This window comes from Ptychodera flava, chromosome 3, assembly GCF_041260155.1.
Source record: "Ptychodera flava strain L36383 chromosome 3, AS_Pfla_20210202, whole genome shotgun sequence".
NCBI classification, from domain to species: Eukaryota; Metazoa; Hemichordata; class Enteropneusta; family Ptychoderidae; genus Ptychodera; species Ptychodera flava.
Window position 1 is genome coordinate 35979246 of NC_091930.1, and position 25644 is coordinate 36004889.

General features: G+C 38.0%; 2 protein-coding genes across 2 annotated transcripts in view; both read right to left on the bottom strand.

Moving 5' to 3' along the window:
• Positions 1-25403, bottom strand: part of LOC139129900 (acetylcholinesterase-like) — a 42101-nt gene extending 16698 nt beyond the window's left edge. Inside the window, exons 1-6 of the mRNA XM_070695592.1 lie at positions 25012-25403; positions 21969-22131; positions 20849-20926; positions 20632-20750; positions 18821-18988; positions 17749-18392 (exon numbers count right to left, since the gene is read on the bottom strand). Coding sequence (XP_070551693.1) covers positions 17749-18392; positions 18821-18988; positions 20632-20750; positions 20849-20926; positions 21969-22131; positions 25012-25371 — 1532 coding nt within the window. The 5' untranslated portion in view covers positions 25372-25403. The remainder of the gene's footprint in view (positions 1-17748; positions 18393-18820; positions 18989-20631; positions 20751-20848; positions 20927-21968; positions 22132-25011) is intronic.
• Positions 445-13857, bottom strand: LOC139130251 (fatty acyl-CoA hydrolase precursor, medium chain-like). Its single transcript, XM_070696001.1, has 6 exons — positions 13467-13857; positions 3860-4022; positions 2845-2883; positions 2590-2708; positions 1514-1681; positions 445-1092 (listed from the first exon to the last, which is right to left on the bottom strand). Exons 1-6 carry the CDS (start codon positions 13818-13820, stop codon positions 445-447), a joined length of 1491 nt encoding a protein of 496 aa, XP_070552102.1. The 5' UTR covers positions 13821-13857.
• Positions 25404-25644: the final 241 nt, after the last annotated feature.

Sequence of the window (25644 nt, forward strand, 5' to 3'; positions counted from 1 at the left end):
CTTCTGGCCAGAGGTCCCTATATCTTTCTTTCATGAATATGACTTTGTTTGTGTACCGTCTATTTACTATCTCTTCTGTGCTGTTTTGTGTCTATGTTTACAACTATTGTCTTACGAATTCTGACCTACTGTCATTGCGATTATTTCCCCTTTAATAACCTGCAGATTCGGTTTCACAGGCTGTTTTACGCTGCTAGCGCTGTCTTGCTCTTATATTGGTGGTGTAAGATTTGTGTATGTTTTGGATATGTTGTCATCATTCTAAAGTGTATGGGATATTTTAGGTATATTTTTTCTTGTTCTATAATTTAGTTGATGTGTCTTAATCTTGATCATTAAAAAGACTAATTAAATGTTTCTTCAGGGACAGTAGGTGCAAGGGTTCAAACGTCCTCTTTTCGATGCACTCGTTACCTGAAAGCGGTAAATCTTATCCAAACTGTCTTACCCTGTTTTGGCCATGTTTGTCCAGTATGTTATAATACTGAGAGACATGTTGACTTCCTCGGGGGCCAATGGCCAATATGGAAGTGCATTGAAATGCGTTCCAAATACAAAAGGAAGGTCTTCGGCGTGTCCAGCCTTCGCCCACTGGATCCGAGACAACGGATTGGCTGGCGCGTGGGTCATGTGATACATGTAAACGTTGGCACCAGAGTTTGAATACGCTCGGGCAGACTTGTCTGCAGGGCACACGAACATGTAGTCGCTTTGCATTTCGATGTACGCGTCTGCATAATTTGTGTCGTTGGCGGCAACATCGGACCAGGGGATATACATCAGCTTGATTGCGTCTTGAGCTGTAGGGTTGTGCTTGAATGAGCCATAAAGCAGGAGCAGGTACACCTGTCCGTACTCGGCTTTGCTCACCGTGGGCTCGGAAGCAACTGCAAGACTAGGTAACAACGCGGCCAGGAATGGTGTGCCTTCGTTAGCGTTGGTCCCGATCAAAATGTCTACATTCGTCTTGTTGAATCTCCCTCGACTGAGCAGATCGTCCGGTTTGGTGGTGACGAACTGACCGTCCACAACTGGTTCGAAGGGTAGGGCAATGATATCCGTCTGTATACCAGGAATTGTTGCAAGAAAACGCTATTGAAGGGAGCATTAAATGAGGATAGAATGTTACGGCCTGTTGAATATGTTGTTGAAATTGGAGATACAATCACGGGTTGAGCGAGCAACACAAGTTCAAGCTTTTTTAATGCATAAAGGTATTCATCATATCGTTCAATCAATGTTATCCTCGCATTATACGAGCCATTAATATAATAGTTTCCCAGTCACACCTTCAAACAAATGTTTCATAACACATTTATAATACAATACATGTAATATTTGACAGTACCATTATTGATCACGTTGGTTTTCAAAAATTGCCTGCTGCAACCATCGTGCTGACTTTATTTCAGAGATACTTAAAATTATACAGTACAAATTGAAAATTGTACATCGTGGACAATCATTAAGAATTGTGATACAAAGCCCGAATATGAATAATGACGCAAATTACCTGGTCTAGTTTTTCTCTGAAGTGCTCAGCAGGCACACTACGCAGACACTGAACCAAGTCTTCAGAGTTGTCCTCCTCGCATCCTAGTAGTTGACCGACACCGTGAGCGAAACTGCTTAGCATCGCTGCGTTGTCACGTGCACCACTAGCAAGTAATGCTGTTCCACTCTGTTTGTGATGACGTATAAAAAAATTGTCGTTTATCAATATTTTGCTATCTATAGCATTAGGAAGTATAAATGATGAATGAAATATTTAATTTCCATAACAGTGTTCATAATCATACATTTATTAATTTATGTTGTATGCTGACAATCCTACGTTATTTATGCCCATTACTGATAATAATATATCTAATTGTGTCAGACTGCAACAAACATCATTCAAGTTAAGTGGACAAACAAATAGAGATTGTCATTAAATGTTAAAAAGTGTTCCTGTATTTGATTCACGATTAAACAAAATGTCAATATACTAGTATTTCGTTACAAATGTGATAAAAATTTTAATGTTCAATCATAGTTAATACGGAAACTAGAAAGAGCCCCAGTTAAATTTATCAAATATATTTGCCTCCGTTTATAGCAGGCTTAGTTAATTAATTTTATTAATCAAATAGTAATTAATTAATTAATTTATTAACTAAACAGCGTGATCTTACGCCCTTAGTACATTTAGTAAGTGTTTATTTTCTGTGAATTTTATTTTCTCTGAAACACAGGAACTCACACCAAAAGCAAATTAAGGACAGAGTCGAATTTCCTCATAAAAAATCATGGCAGTTAACTTTTTATTATTCAGATACTTAGCTTTAAACAACATGCCCCCCCCCCCCCCGGGAATGCCCGTCGACTATACAATATAGAAGCTTTTTGAATGCATAAAGGTATTACATTACCGTAAATCAATATTATCTTCTCCAACCTCTTTTATACGAGCCATTAATATAGCTTCCGTTCAATTTGACACTCTGAGAGTCTACTGTCAAGAAATGCCAGACTTCGATGTCAGACGTCTTCAGGTCACTGATTTCTCAAACAGATTAAACTTACAATATTTATGCTTGGCAAACTTACCTGCAGTATGACACGGTGGAAGAGCCCGTCAGACATCGGAGATAACAGCAAATAGTCGACGCTGGCGGCCCCGGCACTCTCACCGAATACGGTCACTCTATCTGCGTCCCCTCCAAAAGCTGTGTACAAAATTAGAAAAAGGGATCAAAAGACAATATTCTATTGTCATGAAAAGTTTGAACGGCATGGGGAAAAAGAGATGGACTGTAACCATTACCTGCAATGTTGTCTTGCACCCACTTCAAAGCGGCCAACTGATCGAGCAATCCATAATTTCCGGGGCATTCTCATCGCCTTTTGTGAAGAACAAGTAAATACATCAAGTCAGCCATTCACAAAAGAAGTAATATCAGTGGTGTCTGTACAGAAGCATACAAGAAGGCTTGGAATATCTGAAATACAAAATCAAACTACTCAACACATGATGGTTGATTTTATCCAGGGCACCTAGCAAGTGATACGAAATCGGGAGATGAAATCTTTATCTAATGGGACAACTCATAGTTAGTGTTGATAATTCATCATGTACCTATTATCTTTTGGATAGTGGGAAACGACAAGAGATGTATATGTACTTGTAGGGAAACCACGGCAAACTTGCAAGCAGTCAGTAAATGATCCATCACGTATCATTTGCTCTGCTTTAAAAGTGCGTCGCATGTTTTTTTTTTGTTTGAATTAAAAAAAAGGTGTCAAACTAGTCTTGCACAGTCGGATGTAATGTGCAAGGCAAAAGCAATATTCTCATTACTTACAAATGCTGCAAAACAAATGATACCCAATACTAGGAAATCACTTCCGCAGTATAGTAAGACTGCGCTTGAACAGCTGTCTAGCAACATACACTAGTTAAAACAATACCAATCAACACCAGCGTACAATAGCCCTTGTTTTTGCAGAAGACATGCAACCCTTTGAGGTTGTATGCGCCAAGAAAAGTGAAAAACTTAAACCTTTGCTAAAACTTTCCTCCGTAAAACTTTCAATCATTGTGTTACCAAATCAACAGTAAAAATCAGGGGTCACGGTGCAAAATTAGGTACGTAAGAGACAAATTACCAAAGAGTTCCCCATATTTGGAATTCAAAATGGCTGTGTTAACTCTTTGCAGGGAAAAAACAAATTTAGATTTTCGAAATACCAACGTTTATTGTTTTTTTATACCCAGAGCTTTAAAATGAACCCCAAAGGTGACAGATCAGAAAGGAATGGAAAAAGTTTCAGAGTCTGAATTTGTGTTCCCAAGGCTAGTCTACCTCAAATGACTCACCTGTGGAAAAGAAGCCGAGCGCAAAGAGTCGATAGTTCAAGGATACAACAATTACATCACCGATCGCCGCCAAAGCGGTTCCGTCATACAGGCCATCATTTGTAGCTGAACCCCTTGAGAAGCTGCCGCCATGGATCCACACCATCACTGGTAATTTGGTGGACTGTAACGAGAAATATTGGTTGTTTCAGCAGACTTTGCTTACGATTGCATCAGCCAATTACGCCATGGTGAATACATATTATCCAACATCCTTGTGGATTTGACCAATCAAGTAAAGACTATATAAATGATACGTCATAATGATGCTTGAAAGGAAATTACCAGCATCTTTAGATCAGCGATCAAGAAGTTTAACATTGTAGTAAAGTTGATTCATTACACACAGCTACGCAAGATTTCGGAGTTACTTTGCAGAACCCAGTAACTTTCCTCGTGGTCGATAGTGAACAAGCGAGGGCACATTTACTCCAAAGCGATAAAGTGGACTAGCCTATCAGGACAGTTAACTAAACTGGTGGATTTCCGAGTTCCTAGTATTCGTTTATTTACTTGTTGTAGTAACGGTGCCAACAAGGACACTGGAGTAGCTTGCTCTTAATGTACTTTAATTTTCAAATCACTGCAAGGCTACGAACTCAGAGCAAAAGTTTAGCATTTGCATGTAGCATTTTGAATGCAAGCTTTGAATACAAAATCTTTATGTATAGGATGAGTTAAATCGATTGATACTTAGCTTGATTGGCGGAGACTGAGTGGTCATGACGTTGCAGTACTTTTAGACAAGAACCCTTAATTAAGGACAGACTGCATTAACTTGCACGGTACCTGAAACGCGGGTCCGTGCCTGACCAACTCGGGTAACAAACAGAAGACTTTTAATCCCCAAAGGTGTTAATGTTCCATTGTTATGTTTATCCTATCCAGCTGGTGCCATTGTAGGAAAGGCAGGTCTGTGAAATTAATCCTCTGATAACAAAGTAGGGAAGTGGGGTTTTCCAAAGTTAATAGAGCTTTCCCGTAATGATAACAAGGAAACAATATGATCACATTATGATCCAGCTTGTATTATGACTTGGTCTACAGTGATGTTTGTGGTCACCCAGAGTAAGAGCACCAACAATACTGTAAACACGTCACGGTGCGAGATGGTATCGGTTGAAACATCAGTGGCAAATGATAATATTCCGGAGGCACCATTAAAGAACGTCGTGCTATTTGCGAAAAGTCAGCCATGAGAGTTTTCAGGATGTAGTTGATCTTGAATTTTATGCAGGCGATGGAAAGATTCTTTGTCAATGTGACTTACTGGTTGGAAGCATAATTCGTAATGAACAGTTTTGTTTTTGTGTTTCTGCCCATTCTGTGCGAGTTGAGGCAGATACATACACACATAATATTCGCGCTGAAAGAATTTCTCTTCATTGTAAAACAGGGTTGAAGTTGAATCTCACTTTTGTTTGATATGTCCATTTTATATTGATTTTTAAAAGTATTTACCAAGGTGCTTCTCTACTCCACTTTCCACTGTTAAATTTGTCAAATTACTGCAATCTGAAAATTATTCCATTATACTTAATTAATCAACATTTATATTGTAGGCCCTGAAGAAACTTTCTGACTAGTGCAATACTTAATGTAACAACAAGTTCTGTGTAACTTGATGATTTTTTTAGAACACATCAGTCTATTTACAGTGTCTTCAGAGATGTAACTATATTTTGTGCCAGTGGACTATAGTATATGAATAAACAACAACAACAACAACAACAAAAACAACAACAACAATAATCATACTACTACTACTACTACACATGTGTGGACGTGGTTGTAGAGTGTTACGTTTTCTTTGCCGTTTTTGTGTGCTTTGCACTGTTTTCTGCGCATAATTTCATCTCATCCTGGTTTCGCAAGTTACCGGCCTTCTGTAAAACTGTTGTTCTTTTCATTTCGTGGAGTGATTGAAGAGATTTCACCGGATTTTCATCAGCGTCCGGGTGGGTGGCTGTCATAGCCAAGATGGCCGCCCAACCTAATGTGATGCAACCGCCATCGCTTCGAGGCCTGACAAGAAAACATGGCATAAGATGTGAGTCTATGGAAGGTGTAACGGTGGAAACATACTTGAAGGCAATTGCAGAGATAACCGGACCGAAAAATATTCTTGCGGCATCGAGAGTTTATGGGTCAGTAATCGTTTACTTCAATTCTGTTACGTGGGTTGAAGCGGTGTGTGTCAACGGCTTTGAAGTCGAAGGTTTTTCTGTTCAAGTTCAACCGTTGGCCTGCAGCCAAAGTTGTTATCTCAGGTGTACCACCGTTTCTTCCAAACGTAGTTATTGAACAAGAACTTTCAAGATTTGGAAAAGTTGTCAGTAGTGTGAAAACAATACCTCTTGGATGTAAATCTGACAGTTTGAAGCACGTGAAGTCGTTCAGAAGGCAGGCTTTCATTCTCTTTGATAACGACTTTCATGGCGTTCTCAACGGACCGACAACAGTTGAGTTCGAAGACAAACTGTACAAAGTATATCTATCTACTGATGAGATGAGATGTTTCAAATGTAACCAAAAGGGACATTTACGACGAAATTGTACTCAACCAGATTTTGGAAATGTTAATGAAGACGTGAACAATGGATCGGTCATTCACACCCAACCAGACAACGATAAATCAATACCGATCAATAATAGCCGACATGTCCATGATACAGCTGAATCGAGTAATCATAACGAACTCAATACAACCGACAAAACCGAGTCAACTGGTGCCACTGATAACATTGAGCAACTCAATAATAATAATGATGATCAATCTGGAGTGGATGACGTGATGGAAGTTAGTGATATTAATTTAAACAAAGATGTTCAGAAGAAAGCAGTTCCCACAGCAAAGCCAAACAACGAGTCACCAACAGAGAGTTCACAATATAGAGAGGGGAGCAATACGGTGATAGACCAACAACCTCAAGGAGAGATAAACACCCCCGGTGAGATTGTTGAAAGTGAGAAGAATAGTTTGCAACGGGACCCTGATACAATTGGAAATTCTACTGATGAGAAAAGCATTGATGACATCGACGATGAAGAGAGGGTAGGAACCCCTCCTTCACCCTTCCCTTCTACCCCTTATTTTTCTCAAGCTGGAAGTTCGCCTTTGAACTCTCCAATTCCGAGACCACCTCCTGTCTTTTCAGGTTTTTCTGTCACAAGCTCACAAAGTTGTCCAAACAGTGTTCCCATTGGTGTCTCGGATGACAGAGACGATTGTGATAGTATTTCGTACTCTCCATGCTCACCTTCACATACGGACTCACAATCATCATTACCAAGTTCAAAGACTTTGTCAAGTAAAGACACAGATGATAATGAATCGGTGATCTCTGATATGTCTGAAACATCTTTCCAGTGTGATTTATCAAATTCATCAATTGAAGAATTCCTGGAGGATACAAAACACTCAAAGAAGTTCATTGAAAAATGCAAGGATTTTCATCCTGACCTTAAAGAGCTTGCTAAAATGTTACTGAAGTATCGTTCGTCTTTACCCCTCAACACTTCTACGAAAGCCCGGATCTACAAACTCGTCACAAAGATAAAGGAACATATTAAAATCACCGGTCGATCAACTGTTGTTAAGGACTCTCATTAATCAGCACTTTCGGTATGTTTTCTTCCTTTGTTTTATGTGCGCTCATGGTTGCGACTTTGTCCTGTTTGACTTTCAATACACGTGGATGTCGTGACTCTTTGAAGCGTTATCAACTCTTTGAATTTCTGAAACAAAACAATCATGCAGATTTCTGCCTTTTACAAGAAACTCATACCAGTCTTGCGGATGAACAAATTTGGCCAATTGTGTGGCGAGGAAAGTGTATTTTATCTCATGGAACATCAAACAGTGCAGGAATTGCCATCCTGTTTAAACCTAGCTTGAACGTTGACATTATTTATAAATCAGAACCAATCCCAGGTCATCTGCTGCACACGAATGCCAAAGTAAACGACACGCCTATCAACATCATTAATGTTTATGCCCCCACTAATGCAAAAGAACGTATACATTGCTTTAGTCAATTGAACACACTTTTATTGAGTCTAAATGGTGATCCTGTGATTTTAGGCGGAGATTTCAATTGTACACTGAATGCAAACTTAGACAGAGTTGATTGTGCTGAATCTGATTCTCGTACCAGCAATTTACTTGACAAAATTGTCCGTCAACACAAGTTAATTGACAGTTGGCGTCAAATCCACGGCGACGATCGTAATTTTACATGGCACAGAAACAGTACAAAGGCGCGTCTTGACAGAATATATGTTAATAATTGGATAAAACCTCGCATTGCTTCAGTCTCCATTCACAACTCGGCACTAGCATACTCTGATCATTCGCTGGTTGAACTAATTATTTCACAGAAGGAAGTGGACAAACGCAATCCGGTTTGGTGTCTCAACACTGATATTTTAAACGATAACGCTTACTGTGAAATCATTACCTTTTTCTGGAATAATTGGAGAATGAAAAGAGCAATTATACAAATCTGTCAACATGGTGGGACGTCGGAAAGTGGAAGATAAAACATCTTACGCAACAGTTCTGCATTTCAAGAAACGAAGATTACAAGCTGCGTAAATCACAGCTGGAACGTGATATTCAAGATGTTGAGCAAAGAATGCATGTTGACAAAAGCCTTAGCAGCATTTACAATGACAAGAAAAAGTCCCTCTTGCAATTGGTCAATTCAAAAATGAAAGGTGCGGCAGTCCGTTCTCGTCATCGTTTATTTAATGAGAGTGACATGCCAAGTAAATTCTTTTTTTCTCTCGAACAAGAAAGAGGTAGATCTAAACCAATCGTTCATCTAAAACGCGCAGATGACACAATTACTGAAGATCCCCATGAAATTCGTAACATTATCTGCAGTCATTATCAAAAACTCTTTTCACCGGAACCTGTTAACCTAGCATCTCAAAAGACACTTCTTGAAGATTTACCTAAACTTTGTGAACCCGATCGCGATAATCTTGATTCAGAAATTTCATATGATGAACTTACGAATGCAGTTAAACAACTCTCCACAGACCGGTCTCCAGGTATTGATGGCTTACCCAACGATTTTTATAGAACTTTCTGGCCACTTTTGGGTAAAGATTTACATGAAGTTTTTGTGGAAGTTCTCAACAATGGTGTACTTCCTGTGTCGTGTAGGAAGGCGGTTATCAGCCTACATCCGAAGTCTGGTGACAATTCTCTGGTTAAAAACTGGAGACCAATCAGTCTCCTATGCAGTGACTACAAAATCCTCGCAAAATCGTTGTCTATTCGTCTCCGTTCTGTCATTTCCTCTATTGTTCACCATGATCAATCTTGCAGTATCCCGGGCCGTTACATCTATGATAATATCAATCTTTTACGTGATAGCATTTCATATGCTAATGACACTGACACAGCTCTTGGAATTGTCGCTCTTGACCAACAAAAAGCCTTTGATCGTGTGAACCATGAATACCTATTTAGTACCCTGCATGCCTTTGGATTCGGTGATCGTTTCATTAATTTCATTAAAGTTCTCTATACGGACATTAAATCTCTCATAAGAATCAACAACAGACTCGCTGCACCAATTGACATTAAACGAGGTATTAGGCAAGGATGTTCATTGTCGGGACAACTTTATGTCATTGCCTTGGAACCACTTTTGAATAAAATACGCAATAACAGTGGTATCACAGGACTCAAAATTCCAGGTCATCCTACTCATAAAACATGTGTGTCTGCCTATGCCGATGACGTAGAAGCCCTGATTACTCAAAATTTGGAAAACTTCAATCTTGCATTGAGACATATGAAAGTGCATCTAATGCCAAGGTCAATCTGGAAAAGACAAAGGGTCTTTGGATCGGAAGTTGGCGCAAACGTACAGATCAACCACTTGGAATAAAATGGAATGGGACTGGCCTTAAACTCCTTAGTATCTGTATGGGCAACAATTGTCATTTTAACCAGCAGAACTGGACTGAACTCGTAAATGTCATTGAAATTAAATTAAAATACTGGTCTAGATTTGCTCCAAGTATGTCTTATAGAGGCCGCACTCTTATAGTCAACCAGTTAATCGCTTCAAAGATGCTCCACAGATTGACCTGCACTTCTCCTTCAAGGGCTACAATTTCATATCTCCAGTCATTATTTTTAAGGTTTTTCTGGCAAGGCCGTCATTGGGTTCCGGCTGAAACGATTTACTTACCTCTCTCTGAAGGCGGTCATGGTCTTATACATATCCAATCTCGTCTTGAAGCTCTTCGTTTAGGATTCATTCAAAGGTATCTTTATCAAGACTATCCCCATCCTGCTTTCTTTTTCACCGATTACTTCTTCAGCAAAGTTGGACGTTTACGCTATGAAAGACAGCTGCTCTTGACAAATGATGTTGATATCAAGAAAACTCATTTGCCGGATTTCTATTTCGAAACTCTTTGTTTATGGAACTCATTGGATAGATTTCGACAGGGATTACCTTTAAGCATACCAGATATTTTTAAAGAGCCTCTATTTCAAAACCCACTGTTCATACATCCGCTTCATTCAGCGCCTTTCACCATACCCTCGTTTGTAGATGCAGGGATCACGATGGTCGGTGATCTCATTGATGACACTGAAAAACGTTGGCTAACTCCAATAGATCTTCGGTCAAGAGTGAAAATTCATTCTGACCGCATCCTAACTCTGTCATTGAAATACGTCTCTCAAGCCATTCCAACTGGACTGAAAAGCAGTATTAATAGATACTTTAACGGCTGTTTCCCTGATAATTTACCTAATTCGCACTATTCTTTCCAGCTTCAACATTCTGATAAACTCAATCTTCCCTTGTATAAATTGGAAAAGGGGAGTCTTTACAAATACCTTATTGTTCTGCGAAATGTCATTAGACTGCCAGATAAACTCGACTCTGTATGGAGAGATATTATCAGTCTACCTGATTCTGTTCACCCGAACTTCCCAGCATGCTACGCTCCACCAACTATCAAGAAGGAAGGTGATTTACAGTGGCGTATTATTCATGGAGCTTACCAAACCGGTTCATATCTCTTTAATTCTGGTTTGCGAACTGATCCAAATTGTCCACTTTGTGAGGATAAAGATTCGTTACTTCATGCTTTTTTTGAGTGTATTCATATCCAGTCGTTATTAGCTCTCATCTCCAGAATAACGACGTGTCTTATTCATATGGATAAAGTTATTCAGATTGCTTGGTATTTCATCAACCCTCCTCGTAAAAGTTCCACCTTTGTCAATAAACGAGCTCATTGTCTGTTCACTTTCATTACATCGACAGCAAAGATGGCTATCCATCTTGCTCGAAGGAATAAAATGAATAACCGACTGCCAGTTGATCCTACAGAAATCTTCAAAACTAGAATTCGTGCAAGAATCTTGTTAGAATATGAACACTATAAGCTTGAACATAATTTAGATGCATTTAATATCACATGGATGGTTAATAATGCCATTGTCTTCATTGATAATGATCGGTTGATTTTCAACTTCTGATTTTTTCGGCATCACTTTATTTTTTGTTTGATGTCTTTCTTCGGTTCTCCTACATCACAATGATATAACGTTGTTTATTCATCTTTTTCATAGGATGAAATGTTTGCCGTGTAGTTTGAATTGTTGTTTTATCATTGTTTACTCACTAAACCTGGCTAATGAAGTTTTTCCCTTTTGTATTGTTAGAACATTTCTTTGATTTTTCCAGATTCCTTTCAGACTTTTGTCCTTCATGAAATGTACATATTTTATCACATTTGTAAATAGGGACAATCTTTGAATAAATGTTCCTTTAAAACTACTACTACTACTACTACTACTACTACTACTACTACTACTACTACTACTACTACTACTACTACTACTACTACTACTACTACTACTACTACTACTACTACTACTACTACTACTACTACAACAATGCGCCAGATACTGTGTATTCTTTTCAGCTGCAACATTCTACAGAGCACAATTATTTTCTGTGTAAAATAGAAAAGGTGCAATTTACAAGTACTTGATAATGGTTCATCATTATGCATGTTTACCAGACAGAGTAGACACCATCTGGAGGGACATTTTGAGCATTCCACAGTCAATCAAACCAAACTTTGCTTCATGTTATTGTGATCTCATCATAAAGAAAGAAGGGGATTTACAATGGCGCATTATGCACGGAGCCTTTCAAACTAGTTCTTTTTTGTTCCGTTCTGGTTTCCGCTCAGATACAAACTGTTCTCTCTGTAATGACATAGATTCACTTTTACATACTTTCCTTGAGTGTCCAAACATTCAACCGCTTCTAGGTTTTATTTCCACTGTAACATCTCGTTTAGTTTTACCTGGACAAGCTGTAAACATTGCATGGTTTTTCATTAATCCTCCTGTTAAAAACTCTGTATTTATTCATAGACGTGCAATGTCTCTTTTTATTTACCTTTCTACAATGGCTAAGTTGTGTATACATTTAGCAAGAAGAAATGTGTTTAGAAACCAGGGTCCTGTTGATCCTTTGGACATATTTAAAAGCAAGATTTTCACCAGATTGAGACTTGAATTTGAATATTATCGTCTCAATGAAAATTTACATTCTTTTAATGTTATTTGGGCTTTTGATGATATTCTTTGTGACACTCATGATGGTCAACTCAATTTTCACATTTAAGAAACTTCCCTGCTTTTGTGCATTGCTAGGTTGTGTCATCTTTGAAATATTATGTGATAGGTTTAAGATATGTCTTTCTTGCTGACATTTTCTTTTGTCATTCATGACGTTTTCTGTACAATGCCGACCATCACTTTAGAGTGATTTTCTTTTATTTGTATCTTATATTTCCTTTGGTTCCTGCCAATGTAAACATTTTATTTTACACTTTTAGTATGTAGGGACCTGTGTGAAATAAAGATATTTGAAAAACTACTACTACTACTACTACTACTACTACTACTACTACTACTACTACTACTACTACTACTACTACTACTACTACTACTACTACTTCTACTACTACTACTACTACTAATACAATATGCTTCAAAAACAGTGTCATAGGCTTGTATCTCAGCAGTTTTAAAACCTTGCATTGAAAAAACTCTCTCAAAAGGCATGTTACACGCTCTATTTCCATTCCAGTGCCTTTTGAATACAGCCACTCAATAATGTCCACAACAAACAACTCTGACGTCAGAGAGAAGGACCTATTGAACTATATGCCCTGCAAAGAGACCTTACGTTTTTCTCCATTTCTTCTCACCCATGCTCATTTGACCTATATGGAGCAGTGTTTATGGCCTTTACCATAACATCTGAAAATCTCTGACTATGAGACTGGTAGTATATATATATATATATATATATATATATATATATATATATATATAATATATATATATATATATATATATATATATATATATACATACCATTTACTCGGACTGAATTCGAGTTAAGATGATATGGTAAGTGAATATTTGACGACTGTTTTACTTGTCAAAGCTTCATAGCTTTGTACATGCGTATCTTCACTAAATTCTGTGCAACATGGGACTTACGTTTGCCAATGGCGAATACACATTCAAATAGAGACAATCTTCACTCTGTTGTTCTTGCAACGAGTTAGAAGCTTTTGTCTGGATACACGCAAACCCGATATCAGTCGCATTGTAAATCCCAGGCCAGGGGGCTTTTGGCTGAGGTGGTCGGAATCTGAGGTCACCAACCGGTGGCTCTGCGTACGGTATCCCCATGAAGACGTTCAGCGTGCGGTTGACATTGACGTCCCCGTATGAGAATTCCACGGATTTGCCGACCAGCTTCCCTGTATTCACTTCTACAAGAGGGTGATCAGCGCATACGTAGTCCATAAGGCCTAGGACCAACAGCAAACTGATCTGACAAAGCATCATGGCTGAACGTTAAGTTTTCAGACAGATGCTGTTCGACACTTTGTCAATTGGAATGTGCATGCATGACCAATAGACTGGACAATATGTATAAGTTACAGGGTAAACCTCTCCCACACGACACCCTTTTAAAGCTCGTTGCAGGATACAAAAGGCCGCCAACTCATTGCAAATTCATAATGGCCCTTGAGTGACAGAAGGCATCAATTAGGTCGGCTGCTCCGTTCGGAGTGAATGATTCTCAAATAAAATTTATTGTTGGCATACCATAAAAATAGACTGCTTCAGAAACACCTAGACCGTAGAAGATTAACAATGCGCAGAAAAGAAAGTTTTACTCATGCTCAAAATTTTACAGTGCATTTCTGTTGTCTGTTGTTTGTGTCGACTCATCGTGAAACCCTTGGAGTATTAAAAGCCTTTTTCAGGCTCAACATCTTAATTTTCCATTCTTTATGAAAGGGATAGGCAGCAATTTTCAATTGCAGACATAATCATAGGTAAAGTTTAGATGCGCTTCTTCTGATTGTATTCTTTGTGCGATATGACCAAGAGATGTCATTTTCATGCATGTGATTGTGGAAGGATATATATATATATATATATATATATATATATATATATATATATATATATATATATATTCTCTGAGCAAATTGACTAAGACTAACTGTGCACAACTTTCAAAGGAGAACAAAGGACTAGAATCACATAAACAGTCAGTGTAAACAACCACTAATGCTAGAACCAGGGATTGGGACTGCCCCTTTAATGATGTCACTGCTCAAACATCAATGTCATTGGCGTTATCATATATATTTACTACATTTAAGGTTGAAAAGTGCTGTGTTGTGTTTTGAAAGCAGAGTTCATCGAACCCTGTGTGTTTACTGTACAAAAACATAACTCTTTTATCAAAAACCCACAATCATTTGTGTTGTTGTGATGCGCGAATAATTATGAAATCTGAATAAAGTGAAATTGTTCAAGGATTGACTTAGTTTTAGGACACAGTGTAGGACACAGTGACTTGTCTGCTGACCGTTATGATAAGTACTTGCAATACATCACAATCTTGAAACTTTGCTAATCCCAAGAGTTTTAAAATGAGCCCCAACATCCGGTAGATCAGAAAAGAATAATATTGTAAAAAAAATTGAGTCCGAATATCTGTCCCAGAGGCGCGTTCTATACATTTTTATGAAACTATTTCGTATACATCAAAATTGTATATACATTATGAACGTGTAAAAGTGTACAAGTAGGCATGTTACGAAATATATCTGATGAAGTGACAGATTTTTAAATGCTAGTCAATTCATAGATGATGAATAGCACTATTCTATTAAGTTACATTATTGACAAAATGAGGCCTCATCAGCATTTTAAACAATGCCATATTATGTCGTCTATCCATGCACGGCACAAGTTACTCATTAAAGGGTATCACAATGTCGCAGACGAGAAATGTCATCAGTACCGCAGCAAAAGTGATGCGAAGTGATAACCCGGTGGCGTCAACAGCGCCAGCAGTACAAACTACAGATCTGTCCATGTCTTCTTCAGTTGGCTTGAAATTCTCGTCTTCTATGCAACAAAAAAAATGAAATCAACAGTTACGTTAAACAAAATAGCATTGACTCGTTTGTTTCGGACCTGATGAATACGACTCGTCAAAATTAGTCACATTTTATTTTATCTGAGTGGGTTGAGAAACGAAAAGTGACCACCTGTGTGTTGAGTTCATGAATACCGATCACGGTCACTCCACTTTGTTGGGTGGCCGTGGACTGAAAAAGAAAACGGCAGTAGCTACAGTACTTCAATCAGTACAACCCAGACAACGATCAGAACCTTCATTGACGTTGTGAGTACAAATTTTTAATGAAACTCCCAATCGATATAAATGAAAATGTAATTGAATCATTGCGTACCCAAACTTTGTCTTTGATCAACAAGTAAATGTTTGAAATAGGAATTTATAATAATATAAACGCTTGGGTTTCATACGGAGTAAGTAAAACTTGAGAAGAGTTCATATGAATATTTCTATATGATTAGTTTAAATTATGTTCATGGAGAAACGCGTCATACAAAAACATCAGGAATATCCTGAACAGAGAGGTATGCCAGTGATAGCATTCCATGTTACATACCTGTGCGTGTGACAAGTTTTGGAATGAAGTCATTCCAGAGGGCACACTCCCTTGACTTCAGGGCTCGGTTGTTCTTCATTTCCAGGGAAAGTTCTTTATAGGCTAATCCGGGTACATCAAACTTTGGCCAATCATCCTCCGACATTTCTGCCTCATCGTCGGACAGGTTAGGATTGCTGTAAGTTGTTGAAATATAAAAAGAGTCATCCACAGATTCTTTCACATGCATCAGTAGATGGGCCTAAAAATTGGTTTGGTTTCCACAGAACAAAAAGTAATGAAGAAAGTTTGTTTTCAGAAAACGTTGATACATATAGCCAAACAAGCCTTCACCATCATTATATCGGCAATGTTTCGTTAATATTCAACCGGTAAACATCAATATCAATTCAATTTTCAGCCATCGAGTTAACACAGGATGGGCCTCCATTTTTAATTTTAAATTTCGCAAAATGTTGAGTAATTTGTATCGCTAGTTCCGAACTTTGCATGGTGACCCCTGATTTTTATCGTTGATTTTGCCCGAGAATGGTTTAAACATTCGTTGAATAAAGTTTGAGCAAAGGTTTAAATTTTCATTTTCGAGGCGCATACTACCTTAGTGATAAAACTGTAACTTGTAATGATATTATTGATTTTGCTCATAAAATATTTTTTTCGATACTTCACCCTTGCGTTTGTCGTAATATACTTCCGATATATTGCATCGTTCACGATATAATTTAACTAAAATTAGTAGGGAATATCTTGACATTGTCAACATATTTTCATATCCCCCGATTGTTCTGTATGAATTTAGCTTGGAAAGACTGACAAATTTGAGCTACAATAACAAAAAGTTCTCTGTGTGGGATACGATGATACTCGGTATCTTGTGATTGGATAATTCGAAGTGCCCCCAGGTGGCCAAGGAGACAACACAACACCTTCGCTTAATTATTAGTAAAACAAACGTAAAAGACAACAATCGAGAACGCTATGGCGTGCAGTGACTGGCGGAAATCCCAATGAGGCGACCAAAGGTTTCCGTATTATAATTTAGATAAGTTAATAGTTATGTGAGCTTGGAAAATTGTATAAATTTGAAGATACTGCCGACATTGCTCGGCTTCTAGATATTATGGTTGGATAGACAGGTTGTGTTCGCATGTTAAACAAAGGGTCTTTTCGACATATACGATAAAGGAGGTAGAACACGACGCTGTATTAATGTTGTTGACAGAGCAAAGCTGTTAGAAACCATAACAGCTCGGAGAGGGTCGTCGGTACTGTGCGTGTGCGACTTTCCTCTTAACAAACAATGTATTTCATGCATCTAGAGGCATCACGTCAACGTAGCTGAAACATTTAAATTTAATGATATTCAAGTGAACAAACATGTTTAACTTTCATCGATCGCCGACGTAACCTAGATACCGTGTTTACATCGGTCGTAGGGGTTCCCAACAACCTTTGAGCATAGTTCCAAAGACCCCCTCCCTCTATTAACCTGTAGAGTTCTTTGGTTACACTGTTTTAAATACTGGCACAATTTACTCTTATGTCGGTGTAAGATTTGTGTATGTATTGGATATATTGTGATCATTCTAAAGTGTTCGGGACATTTTAGGTATACTTTTCTTATTCTATATTTAGTTGGTGTGTCTTAATCTTGATCATTATAATTTAAATAGTGATTAAACGTTCCTTTAGGGACAGTGGGAGAACTGATTCAAACTGTCTTTTTCGATGCGATCATTACCTGAAAGCGGTAAATCTTATCCAAACTGTCTTACCCTGTCTTGGCCATGTTTGTCCAATATGTCATAATACTAAGAGAAATGTTGACCTCCTCTGGGGCCAATGGCCAATATGGAAGTGCATTGAAATGCGTTCCAAATACAAAAGGAAGTTCTTCGGCGTGTCCAGCCTCCGCCCACTGGATCCCATACAGCGAATTGGCCGGCGCGTGGGTCATGTGATACATGTAAACGTTGGCGCCAGAGTTTGAATACGCTCGTGCAGATTTGTCGGCAGGGCACACGAACATGTAGTCGCCTTGCATTTCGATGTACGCGTCTGCATAATTTGTGTCGTTGGCGGCGACATCGGCCCAGGGGATGTACATGAGCCTGATAGCGTCTAGAGCTGCAGGGTTGTGCTTGAATGAGCCAAAAAGTAGGAGCAGGTACACCTGTTCGTACTCGGCTTTGCTCACCGTTGGCTCGGAAGCATTTGCAAGATTAGGTAACAAATAGGACAGGAATAGTGTGCCTTCGTTAGCGTTGGTCCCGATCAAAATGTCCACATTCGTCTTGTTGAACCCTCCTTGGCTGAGCAGATCGTCGGGTTTGGCGGTGATGAAATGACCGTCCACAACTGGTTCGAAGGGTATGGCAACAGTTTCCGGCTGTATACCAGGAATTGTTGCAAGAAAACTCTATTGAAGGGAGCATTAAATGAGGATGGAATGTTACGGTCTGTTGAATACGTTGTTAAAGATGATAATTGGAGATACAATCACGGGGCGAGCGAGCAACACAATTTAAGCTTGTTGAATGCATAAAAGTTATTCATCATGACCGTTCAATCTATGTTATCCTCGCTAGCCCCTGTTATACGAGCCATTAATAGAATGGTTTTCCAGCCACACTTTAAACTAATGTTTCATAATACATTTTTGGGACAAAATAATATTTGACAGTATCATTATTGATCACGTTTTTTGAAAAGTGCCTGCTGCAATCCTCGTGCTGACTTTTTACAACAGATAGTTCATATTATACAGTACCAATTGAAAGTGTACATTGTGGGCTATCATTAACAATTGTGATACAAAGCCCGAATATGCATGATGACGCAAATTACCTGGTCTAGTTTTTCTCTGAAGTGCTCAGCAGGCACACTACGCAGACACTGAACCAAGTCTTCAGAGTTATCCTCCTCGCACCCTAGTAGTTGACCGACACCGTGAGCGAAACTGCTAAGCATCGCTGAGTTGTCGCGTGCGCCGCTAGCGAGTAAAGCTGTTCCACTCTGTTTGTGATGACGTATCAAAACCATGTCGAGAGAAAAAGCAAGAATAGTCGTTTACTAATATTTTGCCATCTATGGCCATTAGTAAGTATAAATAATGAGAAATATTTAATTTTCATCAACAGTGTTCATAATCATAGATTTATTAATTTATGTTGTATGCGGACAATTCTTAGCTATTTATGTCCTTTATTGATATGTCTGATTGCGTCAGATTGCAAATAAATATCATTCAAGTTGTTAAGTCGACAAACAAATTGAAGTTGTCATAAAACGTTAAAAAGTGTTCCTGTATTTAATTCACGAGATTGCAAAATGTCAATACATTTCCTTACAAAATGTAGTAAACAAACATTTTGGAATCTTCAATCATATTTACAAGGAAACTAGAAAGAGTCCAAATTGAATTTATCAAATATATTTGCCTCCGTTCACCGTAGGCTTATTCAAAGGATATGTATAGTAATTCACGTTATAAATTTCGCCTTCCTACACAGGCCATGGAGAATAGGCGAAAATGTTTTAGACTCAATGTTTCTTCTTGATACCATACACTCTTATTATTGTGTACCAAATGTACTTGCACAAATTAATTTTAACGTTTCTGTTTACACAATTCGTCGTACTATTCGTTTTAGACCAGCGTCAGCACATACGAATATCTTGAAAGACTCTTTCTTATTAAATTCTCAGACAAATTTTAACTCTATTGGTAACCAGCAAAATTTTGATATTTATAATTACTACATTAATTTCCGACGTGCATCATGCAAGATGCTTTTCACTAAGTAATTGTTTTTATTTTTCTGGATATTTCTGTGTCTGTTTGCCAAGGTGCTGCTGATCCTGTTTGTCTTTTGTTTCATTTAGTTTTTATATATTTGTATTATATTTTATTTCAAATGACCAGTTATTTAAGCAATCCGTTGGTTCGTAACTAACTGACTAACTGACTGACTGACTGACTGACTGACTGACTGATTAACTAACTAACTAACTAACTAACTAACTAACTAACTAACTAACTAACTAACTAACTAACTAACTAACTAACCAACTAACTAACTAACTAACTAACTGATTCAATAAATAAATAAATAATTAATAAATAAATTAAATAAAAATGATTAATTAATTAATTAATTAATTAATAAATTAATTAATTAATTAATTAATTAATTAATTAATTGATAAAACAGCATGTTCTTATGCCCTTTATTACATTTAGTAAAGCGTGTTTATTTTCTGAAAGTTCATTTTCGCTGTGTCTCTGGAACTCACACCAAGACGCAAATTCGGGGCAGTTAGAGTCGAATTTCCTCCTAAAAACCATGAATAGTTTTCCTTTTATTAATGAGATACTTAGCTATAAACATCATCATGACAAAATGTCTTTGGTTCAGATATACAGATGAGCTGGATACAGATACTTATTCCATAGGAAATGCCCCCCCCCCCTCGAATGCCTGGCGACTATAAAATATAGCTTCCGTTCAATTTGACTCTCTGAGAGTCTACAGTCCAGCAATGCCCGTTACCCAGGCCCGGGTGTCACACATCTACAGATCACTGATTTCTCATACAGATTAAACTGTACAAGTCTGCGCAGCTAATATTTACACATTTATGCTTGGCGAGCTAACCTGCAGTATGGCACGGTGGAAGAGCCCGTCAGACAAAGGAGACAACAGCAAATAGTCAACGCAAGCGGCTCCGGCACTCTCACCAAACACAGTCACTCTATCTGCGTCCCCTCCAAAAGCTGTGTACAAAATGAGACAAAGGGATCAAATGACGATATCTTATTATCATGAAAAGTGTGAAATAGCAAGGGAAAGGGGACAAGGACTGTAACATTACCTGCAATGTTGTCTTGCACCCACTCCAAGGCGACCAACTGATCTAGCAATCCATAATTTCCGGGGGCATTCTCATCGCCTGTTGTGAAGAACAAGTAAATACATCAAGTCAGCCATTCGCAAAAGAAGTAATATCAGTGGTGTCTGTACAGAAGCATATAAGTAGGCTTGGAATATCTGAAATACAAAATCAAACTACTCAACATATGATGGTTGATTTTATCCAGGGCACCTAGCAAGTGATACGAAATCGGGAGATGCAATCTTTATCTAATTAGACAACTCATAGTTAGCGTGGATAATTCATCATTTGCCGATCGTACTTTGCACCCAGTAACTGTCAAGATGGTAGGAAACGACAAAAGATGCATATGTATTTGTGGGAAAACACGACAAACTTGCCAGCAGCCAGTAAATGATCCATTTACTGCGCTGTGAAAGTGTATCGCATGTGTTTTTGTGTGAATTACGAAAAGGTTGCCCCCAACTATAGTCTTGCACAGTCTAATGTGCAAGGCAAAAGCAATAACCTACCTTACTAACTTGCAGATGCTGCAAAAGCAATGATACCCGAGACTCGGAAATCACGTCCACAGTAATAGTCAGACTTCGCTTGAACAACTGCCTAGCACACATACACCAGTTACAACATAGACAGTAGAGAAACTCTTGTGTCTATGGTTACAACAATACCAATCAACACCAGCGTACACTAGTCCTTGGCTTTGCACTGGCAGAACACATGCAACCCTTTCAGGTAGTATGCGCCTCGAAAGTGAAAGACTTATTAAACCCTTGCTCAAACTTTCTTCCGTGAAACTTTCGACCATTCTCTAACCAAATCACCAATAAAAAACAGGGGTCACCGTGCAAAATTTGATACTTAAGAGACAAATTACCTAAGAGTTCCCGATATTTGAAATTCAAAATGGCCACCATCTCTGTGTTAATACTTTCCGGAAAAAACAACACAATTATCAATCTTCGAAATACTCACGGTATTTTTTTTCTTGTATCAAGAGCTTTAAATTAACCCCACAAGCGGTAATCAGAAAAGAATCGGAAAAGTTTGAGAGTCTGAATGTCTGTCCCCGAGGCGCATTGTAGCTTAAACGACCCACCTGTGGAAAAGAAGCCGAGCGCAAAGAGTCGATAGTTCAAGGACACAACAATGACATCTCCGATCGCCGCCAAGGCGGTTCCGTCATACAAGCCATCATATGTAGCAGAACTCCTTGTAAAGCTGCCGCCATGGATCCACACCATCACTGGAAGATTGGTGGACTGTAACAAGAAATATTGGTTGTTTCAGGAGACTTTGCGTGCGACTGCATTAGCGAATTACGCCTTGGTGAGTGCACGTTATCGATCATCCTTGTGGATTAGACCAATCAAGTAAAGACTAAATAAATGTTACATCATAATGGTGCTTGAACGGAAATTATTAGCAACTTTGGATCAGCAATCGGGTGCAATCAAGAAGTTTAACATGGTGGCATAATTAATTCGTTCCACGTGGCTATGCAAGATTTCGGAGTATTTGGCAGAACCGAGTAACTTTTAAGGTCGATAATGATACAAATTAGTCGGGTGAAGAACAAGCAAGGGCACATTTACACCAAAGGGACAAAGAGGACGAGCCTATATTAACTAAACTGGTGGTTTTCCGACTTCCTATATAGTCTTCGTGGCAACTAAGACTATATAGGTTGTTTTGCAGCATCGTCTATGCAATAAAGAAACGTTTAAATGCATCTTCACAGTGATGTAAACATTTATCAATTTATAGTCATGTAATATTCAATGGCTGATTTCAAGATTTTCTTACACAGCTGCCTTTCCAAGAGAATTTTCACTTATTTTTTGTGTACATCAAGGCCGGTGGCCTACTGTATGTGAATAAATAATGATATGAATGATGATATGATATAGTCTTCGTGTATTTTACTTGTTATAGTAACGGTGCCAACTAGGACAGTGTACTAGCTTGCTCTTAATATGCAGTTTAACTTTTAAATCAGTGCAAGGCTACGATCTCAGAGCAAAAAGTGTAGCATTTGCATGTAGCATTTTGAATGCAAGCTTTGAATAAAAAGCTCCATGTATAAGATGAGTTAACTCGATTGAGATTTAGCTTGATTGGCAGAGACTCAGTGGTCTTGACATAGCAGCACTTTAAGACAAGAACACGGAAACTAAATGATCAAATTATGTGCCAGCTTGTAAATTATTTTGACTTGGTTTTCAGTGATGTATGTGATCATACAGTGTAAGAGCACTAACATTACTTTAACCAAGTCACGATGCGAGATGGTGTCGGTTGAAACTGGCGATAAGAGGAAACATCAGTGGCAAAATGTTAATATTCCGCGGGCACCATTAAAGAAATTCGTGCTATTTGCGAAAAGTGTGTCATGAAAGTTTTTCAGGATATAGTTGATTTACCTTTGAACTTCAATTTTACACAAGCGATGGACACATTCTTTGTCACTGTGACTTACCAGTCAGAAGCATATATATATATATATATATATATATATATATATATATATATATATATATATATATATATATATATATATATATATATATATATATATAAATTTATAATGCCCTGTGTCGTTTTTGTTTTTCTGCTCACTCTATGCGCATAGAGGCAGATACATACATGCATAATATTCGCCCTGAAAGAGTTTGTCTTTATTGTAAAACGGGTTGAAGATGAATCTCACTTTTGCTTGATATGTCCATTTTATACAGATTTCAGACTTAAGTATTTACCAAGGTATTTCTAAACTCCACTTTCCACTGTTAAGTTTGTCAAATTACCGCGATGTGAAACTGTATCCATTACACGTAGTTTATATAATAATAATAATAATGATAATAATAATCTTCTAAAATCAGTGTCATAGGCTTGTATCTCAGTGATTTTAAAATTTTGCATCGAACAAATCTCTATAAGGTTCCAAGACAAGAAATTTACCTTTTTAATCTAACAATTCTCTGGTGGTTAATAAGCTCAGAACCCCCTTAAATTATACATTTTCTGAAAGCCTAGATATAGGGAAACATTTTGGTAACCACAGTGTCACCATTATTTACATAGCTATCATGTGACAGGTAATTTGCATAACCTTTCAAAAATCGGTTTTCCCTATGTTTTGTCTCAATACGCCAAAATATCTGACTAAAACTTTCTGGAATGCAAGCTGTCACAATGATCTTTCAAAAACTGTCTCAGATTTTTTATATCTTGCTTAGTTTTTTTTGGAGCACAATTTTTAAGAAATCAACTAGGGTTAAATTCACCGCTCTGGAAGTTTTTCTGGCATAAAAATTGTTTTAGAAGGTTTATAAAAATTCTGAGACAATTTGGAAGATCTTTATAACAGCTTGCATTCACACAAATTTCAGCTTTATATCTCAAAGCATTGAAACAAAACATAGGGAAAACCGATTTTTGAAAGGTTATACAAATTACCTGATAGCTACGTAAACAATGGTGACACTATGGCAACCAAAATGTTTCCCTATATCTAGGCTTTCAGAAAATGTATAATTTACGGGGGTTCTGAGCTTATTAACCAGAGAACTGTTAGCTTAAAAAGGTCAATTTCTTGTCTTGGAACCTTAAAAGAATATAGGAATATAGGCACATTCCAGGTGCCTTTTGCACACAGTCACTCAATAATAGCACAACAAGCAACTGTGACGTCAGAGGTCAGGACCTGTTGAACTACATGGCCTGCAAAGAGACCTTAAGTTTTTCTCGATTTCTTCTCACACGTACTCGTTTGACTTATCTGGAGCAGTGTTCATCGTCTCTGCCATTACATCTAAAAGCCCTGACTTTGTGTATACTGATATATATATATATATATATATATTATATATATATATATATATATATATATATATATATATATATTACACAAAATATATACAATGTGCATATTGTATTATATATATATATATATATATATATATATATATATATATATATATATATATATATATATTATATATATATATATATATGAAAAAACTCCTGATTGCTTAGCATGATACAGCTTGTAGAATGACAACTACAAGTTCCTAGATTCTCAGTATGTATATATGTACATGCGTATTTTCACTAAGTTCTGTGCAACACGGACTTACGTTTGTTAATGATGGCGAATATACATTCAGATATAGACAATCTTCGCTCTGTGGTTCTTGCAACGAGAAAGCAGGAGAGTTTTGCTGGATACACGCAAACCCAATGTCAGTTGCATTGTAAATCCCAGACCATTGGGCTTTTGGCTGGGGTGGTCGGAATCTGAGGTCACCAACCGGCGGCTCTGCGTACGGTATCCCCATGAAGACGTGCAGTGTGCGGTTGACATTGGCGTCCCCGTGTGAGAATTCCACAGATTTGCCGACCAGCATTCCTGTGCTCACTTCTACAAGAGGGTCATCAGCGTAAACGTAGTTCAGAAGGCCTAGGACCAACAGCAAACTGTTCTGACAAAGCATCATGGCTGAACGTTAAGTTTTCAGACCGATCCTGTTCGACACTTTGTTATTTGGAATGTGCATGCATGACAGATAGACTGGACAATATGTATAAGTTACAGGGTAAACCCGTCCTGCACGACAGCCCTTTTTAAGCTCGTTGCGGGATACAAAAGGCCGCCAACTCATTGGAAATTCATAATGGCCCTTGAGTGACAGCACGCACCAATTAGGTCGACCCCTCCGTTCGGAATGACGATTCTCAAACAAAATTTATTGTTTGCACACCATAAATAT

Bases quoted from the DNA above. Each gene is read 5' to 3' on its own strand.
- LOC139130251 (XM_070696001.1), bottom strand. From the start codon at position 13,820: ATGATGCTTTGTCAGATCAGTTTGCTGTTGGTCCTAGGCCTTATGGAC. The intron at 2,884-3,859 runs GTGAGTCATTTG...TCTTCACAAAAG, and splicing joins GCTCGGCTTCTTTTCCACAG to GCGATGAGAATGCCCCGGAA. The intron at 1,093-1,513 runs GTAATTTGCGTC...TCCCTTCAATAG, and splicing joins TCAGAGAAAAACTAGACCAG to CGTTTTCTTGCAACAATTCC.